The sequence below is a fragment of the Odocoileus virginianus genome, chromosome 5 (genome assembly GCF_023699985.2).
Source record: "Odocoileus virginianus isolate 20LAN1187 ecotype Illinois chromosome 5, Ovbor_1.2, whole genome shotgun sequence".
NCBI classification, from domain to species: Eukaryota; Metazoa; Chordata; class Mammalia; order Artiodactyla; family Cervidae; genus Odocoileus; species Odocoileus virginianus.
This window is the reverse complement of record NC_069678.1, coordinates 5895032-5913054: the sequence shown is the minus strand read 5'-3', so window position 1 is coordinate 5913054 and position 18023 is coordinate 5895032. Positions and strand designations below refer to the sequence as shown.

At 42.2% G+C, this 18023-nt stretch overlaps 1 protein-coding gene across 1 annotated transcript in view; it reads right to left on the bottom strand.

Annotated features, from left to right (window-relative positions):
- Positions 1 to 18023, bottom strand: part of CASQ2 (calsequestrin 2) — a 78038-nt gene that overhangs the window by 26420 nt on the left and 33595 nt on the right. The window contains exons 3-5 of the mRNA XM_020900926.2: positions 17174 to 17274; positions 15465 to 15576; positions 7753 to 7826 (exon numbers count right to left, since the gene is read on the bottom strand). Coding sequence (XP_020756585.2) covers positions 7753 to 7826; positions 15465 to 15576; positions 17174 to 17274 — 287 coding nt within the window. The remainder of the gene's footprint in view (positions 1 to 7752; positions 7827 to 15464; positions 15577 to 17173; positions 17275 to 18023) is intronic.

Below are 18023 nucleotides of genomic sequence, written 5' to 3'. Positions count from 1 at the left end.
ACACTTTTTAAGGACTTAAGGGAAAGCAACACCCACGTGCTACTCAAGAGCTAACAAAAACAGCTGTGTTAAGAGCCAAAGTCTGTCAAAGAGATTTAATGGTGATGTTGATTTTGCTTTAAGGGACAAAAAGGTGTGGGGTTTTCTCTTTTTCCCCTCTTCTACGGTATGGGGGTGGTGTGGATGATGGGGTGGGGAGTGTGGTTAGGGGAAAGGGGAGGAAAGAGCAACTGTACAACCATGGGGTGGGTTTACACACAGTTCTTCACAAAGCTGGGCCCTCACAGAATGAGCTTGAAAATGACATTGGATTCTGGTTTTCTGAGTTCACCTACTACATATCCTAGGAACCAGGAAACTGTGTTTGTAGGAGGTGACCAGATGAACAAAAATGAATCATAGCAAACATATGGAGTGCTTGCTGTGTGCTAGTTACTGTTGCAAAGTGTTTTAAGTTGATTACTTTATGAATCTCCACTTTGATTGTACAAGGTCAGAGCTACTATTATACTTATTTTACAAATGATGAGCTTGAGGCACAATTTGAGGATGAACTGGTCAAAGCAGAGTGTTCTGAACTGCCAATTTGCCCCCATTCCAACTTTCCATTTCATTTCCTTCCAAATTACCTTTTCCTTGACATTGTACAGAAAGGAATTTATGTTCCTTTAAATATCAGATTGGCACTGTGCATGGTGTAGGGAGATGTTTCCTTATTCCTCTTGTAACAGGTTCTCATCAACTCATCCACAGATCAGTCTACCAGAATGAAGGCTTCCTGAAGGTGAGAAGCAACTCTTCACACCCTCCATTAAGGTAAACTGTGGAGATGCACCTGTGTGTGTGAGTGTGTGTGTGTAAGGATGTGCAGTGTTAAGACCATGAATGTGAAGTTCGATTATGATGTTTGTATCTTGGACACTCTGAGCAGAATTTTGTAGAGGCCTATATCCCCTATATAGGCCCGTTCCCTATATCCCTGTCACTACCATAGAATTTGCTCATCTTGAATCTCAGACAATTCCTTCCTTTTCCTTTTAATTGTATCTTGGATGGTAAATACTGAAGGAGGCTTGACTTACTGAGGCACTGATTGATTCTTCAATGAATATTTAGTGGGGCCGACTATGTCCAAGGGACCCAGACCTGTTTCATGGATGGTACAATTAAATAAGAATGGATTTTACGAAACTGTAATCAGAAATCTTCCAGCAAACAAAAGCCCAGGACCAGATGGCTTCACAGCTGAATTCTACCAAAAATTTAGAGAAGAGCTAACACCTGTCTTACTCAAACTCTTCCAGAAAATTGCAGAAGAAGGTAAACTTCCAAACTCATTCTATGAGGCCACCATCACGCTAATTCCAAAACCAGACAAAGATGCCACAAAAAAAGAAAACTACAGGCCAATATCACCGATGAACATAGATGCAAAAATCCTTAACAAAATTCTAGCAAACAGAATCCAACAACATATTAAAAAAATCATACATCATGACCAAGTGGGCTTTATCCCAGGAATGCAAGGATTCTTTAATATCTGCAAGTCAATCAATGTAATACACCACATTAACAAATTGAAAGATAAAAACCATATGATTATCTCAATAGATGCAGAAAAAGCCTTTGACAAAATTCAACATCCATTTATGATTAAAACTCTCCAGAAAGCAGGAATAGAAGGAACATACCTCAACATAATAAAAGCTATATATGACAAACCCACAGCAAGCATCACCCTCAATGGTGAAAAATTGAAAGCATTTCCCCTGAAATCAGGAACAAGACAAGGGTGCCCACTCTCACCACTACTATTCAACATAGTTTTGGAACTGTTGGCCACAGCAATCAGGGCAGAAAAAGAAGTAAAAGGAATCCAGATAGGAAAAGAAGAAGTGAAACTCTCTCTGTTTGCAGATGACATGATCCTCTACATAGAAAACCCTAAAGACTCTACCAGAAAATTACTAGAGCTAATCAATGAATACAGTCAAGTTGCAGGATATAAAATTAACACACAGAAATCTCTTGCATTCCTATACACTAACAATGAGAAAACAGAAAGAGAAATTAAGGAAACAATACCATTCACCATTGCAACAAAAAGAATAAAATACTTAGGAGTATATCTACCTAAAGAAACAAAAGACCTATACATAGAAAACTATAAAACACTGATGAAAGAAATAAAAAAGGACACAAACAGATGGAGAAATATACCATGTTCATGGATTGGAAGAATCAATATTGTCAAAATGGCTATACTACCCAAAGCAATCTATAGATTCAATGCAATCCCTATCAAGCTACCAATGGTATTTTTCACAGAACTAGAACAAATAATTTCACAATTTGTATGGAAATACAAAAAACCTCGAATAGCCAAAGTAATCCTGAGAAAGAAGAATGGAACTGGAGGAATCAATCTGCCTGACTTCAGACTCTACTACAAAGCCACAGTCATCAAGACAGTATGGTACTGGCACAAAGACAGAAATATAGATCAATGGAACAGAATAGAAAGCCCAGAGATAAATCTACGAACCTATGGTCACCTTATCTTCGACAAAGGAGGCAAGGATATACAATGGAAAAAAGATAACCTCTTTAACAAGTGGTGCTGGGAAAACTGGTCAACCACCTGTAAAAGAATGAAACTAGAACACTTTCTAACACCATACACAAAAATAAACTCAAAATGGATTAAAGATCTAAATGTAAGACCAGAAACTATCAAACTCCTAGAGGAGAACATAGGCAAAACACTCTCCGACATAAATCACAGCAGGATCCTCTATGACCCACATCCCAGAATTTTAGAAATAAAAGCAAAAATAAACAAATGGGACCTAATGAAACTTAAAAGCTTTTGCACAACAAAGGAAACTATAAGCAAGGTGAAAAGACAGCCCTCAGATTGGGAGAAAATAATAGCAAACGAAGCAACAGACAAAGGATTAATCTCAAAAATATACAAGCAACTCCTGCAGCTCAACTCCAGAAAAATAAATGACCCAATCAAAAAATGGGCCAAAGAACTCAACAGACATTTCTCCAAGGAAGACATACAGATGGCTAACAAACACATGAAAAGATGCTCAACATCACTCATTATCAGAGAAATGCAAATCAAAACCACAATGAGGTACCATTATACGCCAGTAAGGATGACTGCTATCCAAAAGTCTACAAGCAATAAATGCTGGAGAAGGTGTGGAGAAAAGGGAACCCTCTTACACTGTTGGTGGGAATGCAAATTAGTACAGCCACTATGGAAAACAGTGTGGATATTTCTTAAAAAGCTGGAAATAGAACTGCCATATGATCCAGCAATCCCACTTCTGGGCATACACACCAAGGAAACCAGATCTGAAAGAGACACGTGCACCCCAATGTTCATCGCAGCACTGTTTATAATAGCCAGGACATGGAAGCAACCCAGATGCCCATCAGCAGACGAATGGATGAGGAAGCTGTGGTACATATACACCATGGAATATTACTCAGCCATTCAAAAGAATTCATTTGAATCAGTTCTAATGAGATGGATGAAACTGGAGCCCATTATACAGAGCGAAGTAAGCCAGAAAGATAAAGACCATTACAGTATACTAACACATATATATGGACTTTAGAAAGATGGTAACGATAACCCTATATGCAAAACAGAAAAAGAGACTCAGATGTATAGAACAGACTTGTGGACTCTGGGAGAAGGCGAGGGTGGGATGTTTCAAGAGGACAGCATTGAAACATGTATATTATCTAGGGTGAAACAGATCACCAGCCCAGGTTGGGTGCATGAGACAAGTGCTCGGGCCTGGTGCACTGGGAAGACCCAGAGGGATCAGGTGGAGAGGGAGGTGGGAGGGGGGACTGGGATGGGGAATACATGTAAATCCATGGCTAATTCATTTCAATGTATGACAAAAACTACTGTAATGATGTAAAGTAATTAGCCTCCAACTAATAAAAATAAATGGAGAAAAGAAAAAAAAAGGATGGATTTTACTATTAAAATCTGAAGAGATTCAATCATGAATTCATTTGTCCTTTTTTTAAAAAAATAATTAGTTGGAATGGAGTTTGCCAAGGCAAGAAGATTACAAAGTACAATGGCCATTCTTCTGACATTTGCACATGTGTAAATTTTGATAACGTGTTTTTCCACAAGTTAGCAAGCCATTTCGGTTGTTGCAGATGAAACCAACTCAATGAATTTAGGTCTTCTCAACATCTGTCTTCTCTGTCAACTTTGTTTAGAGAATCACAGCTTATTTTGACCCAATATGGTTCAAACAAATGATTTTGCTTCTCACTGTTTACTCCAAGAAAAGAACAGGTCAGTGGGAGATGGCATGAGATAATTAGAACTGACATTTTCAGGCTGTGAGGTGCCATAGACAGGACACTGTCCTCAGTCCTCTGACTCTTGCTCCATTTGCTTCAGGCAGGTTGGGCCCTTGTGTGGCTTGATACAGGATCAAGATCCATTGATCAGTGCTGGTCCCAAACCTGTGTGCCGGCTAAAATCTCCCAGGGAGCTCTTAGAAAATGCATGTTTCTGGGCCTGGCCATAATGCTAAGAAAACCCCAAATTTCCAGGTGTGACTTCCACGAACCAATGTTTGTAAAAGCTCCTTGGGGCCTACCAACATGGACAGTGGTTGGAAACTGGTAAACTCCCAAATCTACATCAGCAGCCCTGATATCTCATCCTCATTACAGTTCTCCAACTCATATAATGCATTTAACATATTTTTATTGGTTTGTTTACTTACTTTCTGTCTTCCCATCTTCTCCTTCCCCCAACACATACTAAACTCTAAATCCTACAAGGACAGAAATCTGATTTGCTCAATGTTGTGCGCCTGGCATCTGGAAGAGTGTCTGGCACATAAAAGGCCCTCAATAAATGCTTGCTAGGTGAGTGGATGAATAAATAAACGAAAGATCCTTACAGTTGAATGTCTTCCCAACTTGTAGAAATCAGAGCTCAGCACTCCGTCTTATGTTCCTCTACAGATTCTTCTTCCTAGATTTCCTAGTGTTTTCAGTAACTTTACAGTCTTTACTGTCCCAAAGCAGAGACTTGGAATCTTAAGCTGTTTGTGTGTCTTCCCTTGTCTTTCTCTCCATCTCAACCGTGGCCAGGTCCCCTTGTTATCTCAACCTCTGCCAGTTGGTTTTTCATCTTTGGGACTGTATTAGGGTTTCCTGGACCCTTGCCTCTCCTGACTTCAAACCTCTATAAAGCCCCTCCCTTTCCAGGTCCCTCGGGCATTCCCTACCGTGGTGTGTCTCCCTAACTGGTCCTTCCGCCCACTTCTGCTCTAGCATCCCCTGCTGGGCACCAGTGGGGCTTGGACTGGGGACAGCCACGCCTCCTGGACCCTACCGTTTCCCCCACTCTGCAACTGATGACTATAAATTCTTAAGTACCTTATGGCATGACTGAGACCGCCCAGTGCCACAGCTCCTCCTTCTGTGTTCTATGTAGAGGTAGAGAGTATGTCTCTTTATAAATGTCATAAAATCCCACAAGGCTACATGAACAGGGGCACTTGCGACTCAGTGTCTTTCAGAGTTTTTAGTGAAGAGCCCTGTTAGTTTTTAATTATAGCCTGACCTCACCTTCATGGGCCACAGATGGTTGGGCTGGAAGGCACATCTAAAACCAGACACTACCCTGAGTTCAGCATTGAACCAGCCTTCTAGGAACTGAGGCCTTCTTGCTTGGCCAAGCTTATCTGTCTGACTCTGTCTTCCTTCAGATGAATTCGTACCCAGGAGCTGCCGTATTCCCTCCCAGCCCATCATAACCAAACGGCAGTGATGAATTTCCTTTATGCTTCTCTGGGCCTCCCCTTCTCTACTATTACCGCCTCCCAGTCTCCCTTCACCTGGGCTTAGATGACTGCCTCTTCTTAACAACAGCACTGGCTCACACTGAATGTCTACTGTGTGCCAGATGGCAGCTAAGTGTTGACATATATTGTTTCTTTCTCTTGAGAGCAGTAGGACAGAGCATTTGACTTTGAAGTCAGGCTGACCTACTAACTATGTGACCATGAGCAGATCTATTTTGTCTCTCTGTGCCTTGGTTTCATCTTCCATGGATTGAGAATCCTAATCCCTCTTATACAGGGGTGTTGAGAGGATTAAATGAGAAAACCAATGCAAAGCTCTTAGCGCAAAGCCTGACACATAAAAAGTACTTAATAAATGATAGTTATTATTCCTTTTGATATTCTTGTTCCAGCTCTCTCCCGACTCTAATCCACACAATTAGGGTAAGCGTTCTTCAAGTTTGGATTGTATTACTTAGATTATAGAGCTCTCTTCTGGATTATAGGCTTGCAGACTGGGGTCATACCCATAGAAGTGGTTATGTATATAGAGTTAATGCAATCTCTTTTCATCATACTCCTTCCCTGCTCCAGCACTTACAGGCTTACTCTTGTTTTTTACAGAAAACTTGAACTCCTCATGTGGTAGCAATGCCCATGAATACTGTTCATCAAGGCCTCACTACTCACTGGGAGTAACATTTACCTGTCTTGCTTTTAACTTTTGCCACTTGAATTTGTTCAAAACGCAAGAACTTTGTCCTAGTTTATTTGTCCTAGTAAATATTGCGATTTAGAGCTTTTAGTTTGGGGTATACGTGTGTGTGTGGTGTATGGATGTGAGTTTCTTAGTGTTATATTTGTGTGGGTGTGAGTGTGACTATGTGAGGAGGTATGTGTTATGCTTGTATGTTGTGTGTGTATGTATTGGTGTGTTGTGTGTGGTTATATGCATGTTGTGTGTGTTATGTATGTGTTATGTGTATTGTGCAGATGTGTGAATGTGAATGTGTGGGTGTACACCCTGAATCTCAAGAGCATATACAGAGTCTCCTACTTAATGATGTAGTACAGAAGAAAGGGCATGGATTTTAGGTACAGATTGTCCTAAACTGTGATCTCAGCACTACTACTAATTTGCTGGAGACCTTGGATACTACTTAATCTTTCTGAATCTTTTTTCTCATCTGGGAAGTGGTGTTTTTACTTTTCAGAGTTGTTTAAAGGATTAGAAACAGTATAGATGCAATATATCAAATTGTGCCCAACACACAGAAAACCGTAAATAGCCCTTTTAGTAATAACGGGAGCAAGAGCACTCCAACCATACTAGACCCCAAAGAAATTACCCACTGACTGATTCAAGGTTCCTATATCTCTGCAGTTCTTTGGCTTAAAAAAGCACTTGCCACAAAGCAGAAAACATAGATCCATTGAATTATAAATGAGTACACCAATGACATCTCCTGAGGAGTAGAAATGGGTAACTTTCTGAAGCACTAGGGCTTTAGATGATCTGTGCTCCTCCTCAATGCAACCCCTATCCTTGACCAGTGGAGGGGAAGTATACAACCCCAGGAAGGGAGAGGATGGCCCTAAACAAAAAGGAAGCAGTGACCAGTGACCCGGCACATCTAGGCTCATGTACTTCCGATTCTTAGTGTTGAAGGTGATAAAGAGTGGTTCATCTCTTTTTATTGCATATTTTCAGAAATACCCTTACATCCTCTGAATTAATAATTGTTGTACTCGTTTCTTATTCAATGGTAATTTAATGCCATATTTCTAACACTTCTGGCAAATGTATTAATGGATGGAGGAGTGTCAGTGTTGCTAAAAGAGAAGGAAAAGTGGTGGGAAGTTCAAGCTTTAAAGTGTTTAAACAGGTTTCTTAGGTACTTACGCCTTTGTCGAAAGTAGCAAAAAATTTGATATAAGGCTGGAAGTGTTCAGCTGCCTCTTCAAAAGCCTTGTAGTCTAAGAGGAAAAAGATAAAAGGGAGAGACATTTTCAAGATTCACATTACATCAGAAATTTCTCTTTTTAAACAATCTAGAGAAAGTGGGAAGCCAATTAATTCTGACTGGATAGTTATTTGATAGATATTATTTAGATGAAGCATTTGATACAATTTTAAATCCCAAGGAATTCGGGTGGACTGTCGTTCAACTATCCTGAAAAGGATCTCTTCTTTTTTATGTTTGCGCTGGGTCTTTGTGGCTGCTCTCTGGCCTTCTCCATTTACAGCAAATAGGCGCTAGGCTTCGTTGCAGTGTGAGGCTTCTCACTGCGGGTTCTCTTGTCGCAGAGTTCAGGTTCTAGGGCTCACAGGCTTCAGTAGTTGTGGCACACGGGCTTAGCTGCTCCGTGGCATGTGGCTATGTCCCCTGCATTGGCCGGTGGACTCTTAACCACTGGACCACTAGGGAAGTCCCCTAGAAAGGAACTTTTCATCGCACTTTTATGTGTTTTAGGAAATTGGGTGAAACCAAAGAAGACAAGAGAGAGAGAAACCAAAAGAAGTTTTTCTCTCAAACTCACTGCTAGTTATAAGTGCACCTTCTAAAGAGAATGCATCCTGCTGTATAAGTGAGCTCTAAGTAAGACGAAAACCTACTTAGTATGCAAAGCAACTCAATAAAAAGTGACATCACAGAAGAATTTTAAATTTCCTAGCAGGAGTACTTCTTTGGGTAAATCCCAGTTTTTCTTTCTCTCTTCTTAAGTTTTCTTTTTTCATTCTGATCCCTTGAGAGGAAGACTTAAAATTAACCAAACCCAGGCTTGATTCTCTGTCCATAGAATTCTCCAGGCAAGGCTACTGGAGTGGATAGCAATTCTGTTCTCCAAGGGAACTTCCTGACTCAAGGATTGAACCCTGGTCTCCTGCATTGCATGCAGATTGTTTACCAAGAATCTGCCTGTAATGCAGGAGACCTGGGTTCGACTCCTGGGTCAGGAAGATCTCCTGCAAAAGGGAATGGCAACCCACTCCCGTATCCTTTCCTAGAGAATTCCATGGACAGAGAAGCCTGACGGGCTACAGTCCATGGGGGCTCAAAGACTCAGACACCACTGAGCGACTATACTACTATTAGACTTGATTCTGGCCCCAGACTTGAATCTAAATGACTCAATATAAGCATGAGATCCTGTGAGTGTGGCCATGCTGTGCCTTACTACACCTAGGCGGTTACTGCTTGGTAAAGATATTCATACTCCTGCCTGATATGTGAGGGTGATGGAAATGGTGCTCGTGTGGATGATTCTGCCTAAAGTCTATAATCCTAAAGTCTATAGTCAATGATCCTGCCATTCATTTTTAATAAGATTACCTTTTTTTTCCCATTTCATGAAATTTCATATCCCTTCATCGTCAGAGGCGTAAGCTTTATCTAGAATCCTAGAAGCAGGCAGAATTTTCTAATATTTAATCAAAAACATTTCAAGAATAATGCTGACTTAGGGGACAGCAAGTTGAATAAGACAAGTACACTGATCTCAAAGGCTCACAGCCAAGGAGGGTTATGGGCCCACATAGGACCACAATGCAGTGTGATAGTTGTTGGAATAGAGGAAAGCGCATAAGCCCAGGCAAGACTGGGGTTGGAAAATCTACAAGAGCAGCTGGACAAGCTGATGCAAATTTACACAAACTCATTCCTCATAAAAGTAGTTGGGTTGTCAGAAAATATATCATAAAACCTGAGAGCTGGGCTAGAGGATTAGGTGGAAGGGAGGAAGGTGGGTGAGAGATTTGGAGAATGAATAGAGAGAAGGTGAGAAAATGCAGAAAGTGGAATGGTTATAGCCATACCTGAGTTATTTATGTCTATCTAAGGCAGCATTTTCCCTGGTGTCTCAGATGATAAAGCATCTGCCTACAATGTGGGAGACATGGGTTCAATCCCTGGGTCGGGAAGATCTCCTGGAGAAGAAAATGGCAACCCACTCCAGTATTCTTGTCTAGAAAATCCCATGGACAGAGAAGCCTGGTAGGCTACAGTCCATGGGGTCACAATGAGTCGGACACAACTGAGCGACTTCACTTTCACTTTCAGCTAAGGTAGCAGTGGGCTCCATCAGAATCCTCTGTCCCCCCTTCCCTGACCTCTTGTTCCTGATGAACCTCTCCTTGCCTCCAGGAACCCCTGTCCTGATAGAAAGAATGTCCTTTAGCTGTGTCCCAGGATCTCCCTTCTTCACTCGAGGAGCCAGTCTATATCCCTTTTAAGATGCAGAAGGGTTGAGCAATATTATTTGCCAGCTTCAAACTGTGGTTTCAAGGCTTCTAACTGTGGTTGAGCCTTTAGCCTCACCCAAAGAGCAGCTGGCTTCTAGGAAACCCAGTCTAGTCTTCTGCTCTGTTTGATCTCATGTGATCCCGAGGTTTTTCCTGCCCTTGTGTGCTGTTTTGATGTTGACCAGGTCCTACCTGGCTCCTCCCAGTCTGACTATGCAGTTACTTTGATCTATCCCCTTCTGGAACAGGCTCCTGAACATCAACTTTTAACCTCAGGCTTACTGCAGTTGTGTCTTAGCATTTCCTCACCTTTCTTCCTTATCACTCTGAGTTTTCCATACTGGGTATTGACCCTTTAGCTTCACATTTTCCTTAGTTTGGTATTCTTAACCATTACCTGATCTCCCTCAGTAAGTTTTTGTCATGCTGTCTTAGCACTAGCATCCATAGTTACATGTTCAAACTGGAGTTGGACCTTCATGTCCAACCTCCCTGGGAGATGTAGCCTCCCAGTTCTTCCAGATCCTTTCTAATTGGGTACCAAACGTCTTAGGCAGCCTTCTGTCCTAAGACCATTCCAGTCTACCTATGTTTTAAATCCTTCCAGTTTCCCCACTGTCTCTCCATTGTTCTTATTCAATAGAAAATCTTGAGATCATCTGCAAAGCCCTTGTCTTCTGTGCCACTACACTTTCTTGACCTGCTGCTGCTGCTGCTAAGTCGCTTCAGTCATGTCCAACTCTGTGCGACCCCATAGACGGCAGCCCACCAGGCTCCCCCGTCCCTGGGATTCTCCAGGCAGGAACACTGGAATGGGTTGCTATTTCCTTCTCCAATGCAAGAAAGTGAAAAGTGAAAGTGAAGTCGCTCAGTTGTGTCTGACTCATAGGAACCCCATGGACTGCAGCCCACCAGGGTCCCCTGTCCATGGGATTTTCCAGGTAAGAGTACTGGAGTGGGGTGCCATTGCCTTCTCCGCTTCCTTGACCAGTCACCCTCAAAATACAGCAGAAAACATAGGATTCTCAACAATTGCTTCCCTGGGTGCCTTACCAACTCCTATCTTCCCCACTCATTGACCTTAGCCTCTTCTGAAAGGCAAGAAGGAAACAGAGAGACAGGGATGCCTAGTAAAACAACACGATGCTTTCCACCAGTGTGTGATGGCCACGGGTGTGTTACAGGAGGCATGATAGATATAAAATTGTTTACTGATAAATCTCTCCAGATATTTTCTACAACCATTCAGATTTTTGAGTAGTTAGTATTATATTTGAAAGCAGTGGCCCCCTCAGTGAATGTTCTGTTTCAGTAACAATTATTTTGTGCCTAAGTCTAGTGAGCGTCACGGCTAGAGAGAGGCTGCTCCCCTGTCTTCCCCACCGGATCATCTCAGTGTGATTGTTACTTTAGTCCAAGTTGGTTTATCATCAGTGATTTTTTTGGTTTGTGAGGCTCTGTAAAATATTTAGTTTTTTCTTTTGATTTATTTTTTTCTGCTAACACCAATGGAATGTATGATAGCCGTTTATTATGCTAATAATCATCATGACAACATTATCAACAAAATCTGGTATTAGGTATTTCTAAAGAGGACAAAACTGATTTTGTTTAATTTTCTGAATTATTCAATTTATGCCTTCCTTCTTCCCTTTCTACTGTTCTATCTTCCTAGCTTCTTTCTTTTTGCTAATGCCTGTATACATTAACAATTAGCCAATCTGATTCTAGATGGGCTTTCATAAGGTATTACTGTTTTTGTAAATTAAAAAATTATTTCTTTCAAAAATAATAATTGGGAATAATTTAATTAGTTGATTCATTAAAGAGGACCATAGGCCTTTATGGCTTCAGAACTGATGGTGAGGCTGTAATGACAAGAAGGTGTAAAGACTGTGTTGTCAAGTTCTTTCTGGAAATTTTGAGATTCAAGCAGTATTTATTCACAGAAATTCTTTGTTAGAAAACTTTTATCTGTTGGTATGAATTCCATATAAGAGATTGTTATTTTAAAAAGTGACCGCAGGGACTTCCCTGGTGGCCCAGTGGTTAAGGATCCACTTTGCAGTACAGAGTACATGAGTGTGACCCCTGGTCAGGGAACCCAGATCCCACATGCTGTGGAGCAACTGAGTCCATGAGCCTCAATTACTGAGGATCTGGACACCATGGTGGAAGACCTCGCCTGATGCAATGAAGATCCTGCATGCCACAGCTAGGATCTGATGCAGCCACATAAATTAATTAATTAAAAAAGTGACCCAAATAATACCCACACCTCCATAGCCCCTTCTCTTCTTGTGTGTGTGTGTGTGTGTGTGTGTGTGTGTGTGTGTGTGTGTATGCTCCGTTGTGTCTGACTCTGCAGCCCCATGAGCTGCAGCCCTCCAGGCTTCTCTGCCTATGGAATTTTCCAGGCAAGAATACTGCAGTGGGTTGCCATTTCCTACTCTAGGGGATCTCCCCAACTCAGGGACTGAACACGCATCTCTTGCATTGGCAGACAGATTATTTACCATTAGCAACACCAAGCTTCTCTCCTTAGTTCCAGGTAAAGAAATAGGTTCAGAAAACTTGTCTCTGCTGTATCATACTCAAGCAGGTTCACTGTGCAAGGGGAGTTTTACTAAGAATTTATGAGCTAAGAGATGAAGTGAAAAAAATTGTGAATTATGTTTGGTTTGAAAGCACTTCAAAGGATAAATTATTGGCTTCAAAACATGCTGGACCTTGCTGAGCTCCTGAATAAAGTTAACTGAATATTGTAACGATAATATGAAATATACAGTGTACTGACAAAGTTTATCAATTTAAAAGCAAAAATTTAACCTTAGAAAGGAGGTTAAAATGGCTCTAAAAGTTAACTAAAAATTGCAATGACACTGTGAAATATACAGTGTACTGACAAAGTTTATCAATTTAAAAGCAAAAATTTAACCTTAGATAGGAGGTTAAAATGGCTCACTACTAACTTTATTATTTAAATCTTAAGAAAAAGTTCTAAGACCAGTACAGTGATAATTGCATATTCCAAAGAAAATGCCTCATTATTATTTTTAGATATGTAGTATGGAAAAGCTTAGCTGGGTTTGAAATATTTTAAGATGATCATAAGAAATGTTAACATTACATTTGTCATTGAAAAGGAGAGCAATATCTGTTAGATGGAAAGAATGTTCACATCCTTGAAGGACAATTTAGAGATTAGATTATCTAAATTCTGTTCAATGGCAAGAAAAGATGGTTCATCAATCAAAGAAAAAAAAAATGAATGTTTTCCTGTCATTTGCCACCATCTACATGTGCCAGCAAAGTCTCTGGTCAAGAGTGACTATCCAGAATTTGAAAAGATCATTTAAAACCTGATCAGGAACTGTATATTGCTATTTCAACCATAAAACCTAATATCAAAAGCTGTATTCTTAGAAGCAAGCACAAGATTTTCATTCAAAATCTATAAATATTTTACTTGGAAGTTTTATACAATGTAATATTTGATATCTTTCCTATTATTTTGTAATTATTATATTAAGAAAGTGAAAAAACATTCTTTTTGTAAGCCCAAATAAATCTCTTCCAATTTACCCCTACGTGACTTACAAGCATGGTCACGTTTCGTGTGTGCCTTGACCTGACACAGCTGTGAAGTCTTGAAAGGACAGCCCAGTGGTTCACTGTATGAGCCTTGAAGTCAGCCGTCTGGGGCTGTCTGGGATGTAAATCTTGGCTCTACCATTATTACTAGCTGTTTGATACTGGGTGAGTTCACTCAACCTTTCTGTCCCTTTATATCCTCATCATTAAAATGCTGATAATAATGGTAGCTACCTTACAGGCTAGTTGTGAGAATGACACTAAGGCATCTACAGAAAACTCCTAGCGTAGGCCCTGGAATATGATATACATTAGTTGAATGGAGCAATTATTGTTATTCATTTAGGGTTGGGGAAGGTAGACAGTGGAAGATATGCTTCTCTCTCTCTCTCTTTGTGGCCACAGTGTGCAGCCTGTGGGATCTTAGTACCCTGGCCAGGAATCAAACCCAGGCCCTTGGCTGTGAAAGCATGGAGTTGTAACCACTGGACCATCAGGGAAACTCCAGAAGATGTCCTTTTTATCCCAATCCTCCCACCCTCTGTGCTGTCCTGAGCTTAATGGGGGAAGAGAGAGAAACAGGATGGGGATGGACAGAAACAATTGAGGGGGTCAGGGAAGGCAAAAAAGGATTAAGGGAAATGAAAGGAAGAGGAGAAAGTAGAAGGGGGTGGGAGGAGAACCCAGAGTAGCCAGCCTCTATATAGGAATGTGAAAATTGAAATAAAGTCACCTAAAGAACTGGGTTGAAAGTTCTTAGCTAGCTTCCTTCCTATCAAAGCACCCTTAAGGAGGGTGAATCTCTATTCACCTTTTATGTAGCAAATTAGAAGAGAGCTGAGTCATAGGAGAGAGAAAGTAGGTGGGTTGTTGAGATGACTAAGGATACCAGTTGGCAGATGGAATACAGAAATGGCTTTACAAAGAATTTCAAAACATTTTGGAGATTCCAGAAATAGACATAAGCAGCCCTTATTTGCACCCTCCCATGTACTAATGCTACCCAATTCTCTTTCATGATTACCACTCCTACTAGCACTGTCTCTCTCTCCACAGCTCAAACACAAGAAAAAGCCTTAACTCATAGGACGCTTGCTGCCAAAGCGCTTTAAAAAATGTCCTCAAGTAGTTGGCCTTCATGGTTCCTTCTCTTCTTGTCTCTTCCTGGTTCCCACTCGCTACCCCAGTCACCTTTGTGTAGGTTGTAGTGATGCTCCAATATGTTCCTCTGCCCACCTAAAACCTGGCCACAAAGCTTTCAAAGGGAATATACCCAAGGGTGTGGCCATGCTGTTGCAGGCAGCCTACCAAGCCTACCAAGGTCAGTGGGGGTTGACCAGCAATTTCCCACATTGTGCTACAGCTGCCAAGCTGATCCCTACCCAGATTTTCCTCAAATGCTGTCCAAGTGACTGAGAAGCTCTCTAGCTGCTGACCATGGGAGCTGCCAATGTCAGGGAGATAGCCCTTTCTGCCCCATGTTGGGAGAGAATCCTGCAGGTTGATGGGCAGGTGGAGAAAGTGGAGGAAGGGCTTTTCTCTCATCTGTCTAAGACTGACGAGCCCCCTTCAAGGTCAGAGAACATGGCCCAACCTCAGTATCCTTTCAGCTCCCCCACCTGTTTTGCATAAGTTCTGCTCATTTGTCCCATTGCACAGGGTGTAAGAAAGAGTCTCCCTCTATTTGCTGATGGTTCATCTTCTTTCTGGATAATCTAACACATCTTGTTGGGAAAGGAGCCTTTAGACTGACAGGCTCTGGTGGACAGACGACTTACGTTCTGATTCCTCACTCTTGAAAAAGCCGATGAGTTTGATGTGGTCCTCAATGCGCTCAAAGGCTTGGACTTCCAGTTTGCTATTGATGATCTCCACTGGGTCTTCAATGAGCTGTAATGCCACACACACAACACAAAAGATGTTCAAATAAAAGAACTCTTCCTGCCCAGTAGGCGAGTCAGGCGCATGTGTAGAGTGTTTTGGGGAAAAGTTGTGAACTTAGTCTGAGTTCTTCAGGATCCATTTCACTTTTTCCAGTGAGGTGAAATTTCGACCTTTCTTAGAGGAACTGGCCTTAACTCATGGAGTAGGCTGACTGGTCTAGGAGCAACCTCATTTCTCTTGCCAGCTATTGATTCAGGAATGGCATGTGACTCAATTCTGGCCAATGAACCTCCAGAGTAGATCAGCTGGAAGGCCTGGGGAAAGTTCTACTTTTCTTTTAAGAGAGCAGTGGAGGCCAGATTCTTTTCCCGTCTCATGGGATATGAATGAGGAAATGTGGTGCATCAGCTCCTGCTGCTGGACCTTTTTAAAGATTTATTTTTAATTGGAGGATAATTGTGTTACCATGTTGTGTTGGCTTCTGCCATACAGCAACACGTATCAGCCGTAAGTATACATATGTCCCCTCTGTCTTGAACCTCCCTCTCACCTCCTATCCCATCCCACCCCTCTAGGTTGTCAGAAAACTTGAGAACAATCAGCTTGAGGACAAAGCCAACGCAATTACCTGATTTACCGAAAGAAACAGAGTTAGAGCCCTGATTTGGTCAAGTCTAAAATCTGCCTCCGCCTGGCCTTCCGTTTGTCAGTGATGTTGCTCATTATTTAAGGTACTTGTGTCTAAAAGCCCCCTCCTAGCCAACAGAGCCAGGGCAGGGCCACGTGGGCCCACAGTTGTTCTGTTGCCTCTCTCAGCCTTCTTTAGGGCTTGCCAGCATGGGTCAGTGAGATGAGAGTCTATGGGCACTGTTTTTTAGGAGGTGACCTTCGGCTCACTTCTGACCCTCTCATAGAATTTTTGAGGCAGTTGGGAAAAGGCAGTAGGCCACTGTGTTCTAGCTGGTAGATAAGGAGTCACCCGTATGGATGGCCTTTATCTGCACAGGCACCTGTGTTCAAAAGTACTTGACTTCACAGCTGCTATTGAAAGTGTGAGTTTAGCTATGGAAAAAATATCTGTATAGTGTCTATTCCTCTATTGGCCTGAGCACGTGGATCCCAGGGTGCTGTCCGTCCATGGCTGATAGCAAATGTGGTATTGGAGGGCTCCTCAGCCGTGCTTCTCTTTATCCTGTCTGAGGGTCACTCAGCAGGTTATTACTCCTCTCCCTCCTCCATCTTCCACTGACCATCCTCCTCTTCCTTACACCCCCCTTCAGAAGCCCTAGAACAAAGCCAAGGGGATTCTGGGGATGTTTGTGTATACTTGCTCAGAGAGGTAACATCCTACTGCTGCAAAGTCCTAATTTGTGACCCTCTGGTCACTAATAAAACAGTTTCTGAAGTGATTTATGGGCCAGCTGCTGAGTAGACATAAATATTGTCATGATGTAGGCATGCTTTAGTTTTTTCGTGAGGCTTGAGAAATCTTTCTTAGACCAGGTCAGGTTATCTACCTTTCTGTTGTTACTTTGGGGTCTTACGCCCCCCTGTATTTGAACCCAAACAGCACCACACAAGGTCACTGGGCACAGAAGCTTACATCCAAGAGAAACTCCACCAAGACGTCAGCCGCAAACTCGCCGTCAAACTCAATTGTGCGATCACCCTTAAGAATATACAGGCTTCCTTCTTCATCAAAACCTAAAAGAAACAAAGAGTTCCCAAAATAAAATCATCCTGATGAACGAAGAGCCATCCTGTGGGCCGGGGTCTGGCTCAGGTTTCCTGGGTGACATGGCGTCAGGCTCCGTGGAACTAGCATTAACCCGAAGATTGGTTCCCTTGCAACCACACCTCAGAAGGTTCCCAAGGTGGGAGCTCAAAACGAAATAGTCAAGAACCAGCAATTCCACCTGGACTTTAGCTTAAAAGAAAAACCTCATCACCACTCTGCCACTGCTTTAATTTTCCAAAAACTGTTGCTGACTCCATCCTTCTTATCGGAAAGTTTTCACACCGACTGCCCATCTGGCTCTGTAGCCTGGCATGAAGCCCTTCCACAGCCCAGAACCAGCCCTGTCCTCTGCATTCGCCCTTGGTGGCCTGTGCTCCCTTGAGAACTTCACTTTTCAGCCCTTGCAGCTCCCTGGGCTTTTTGTCCAAGAGCTGAGGTGAAGGGGACAGAAAGGAGAAGCCATAGTGCATGATTCTCTGTACAGTTGTTCTCCTTGGGCCTGGAGTGACCTTTCCCACTACACCAACACCACTGTCACTCATCCTGGTCATCTCCTCTGGGTCTTAGCTTACGACCCATTTTTCAAGGGAGAGCTTCTCCAATCTCCCTTGCCATTATGGATCTGCTCTCAGCTCCATGTACAGGTACTCACTATAACAGCCATCCCTCTAGAAGGGTAGGGCTGTTGTCCTCTTGGGACTCCAGCACCCTGCTT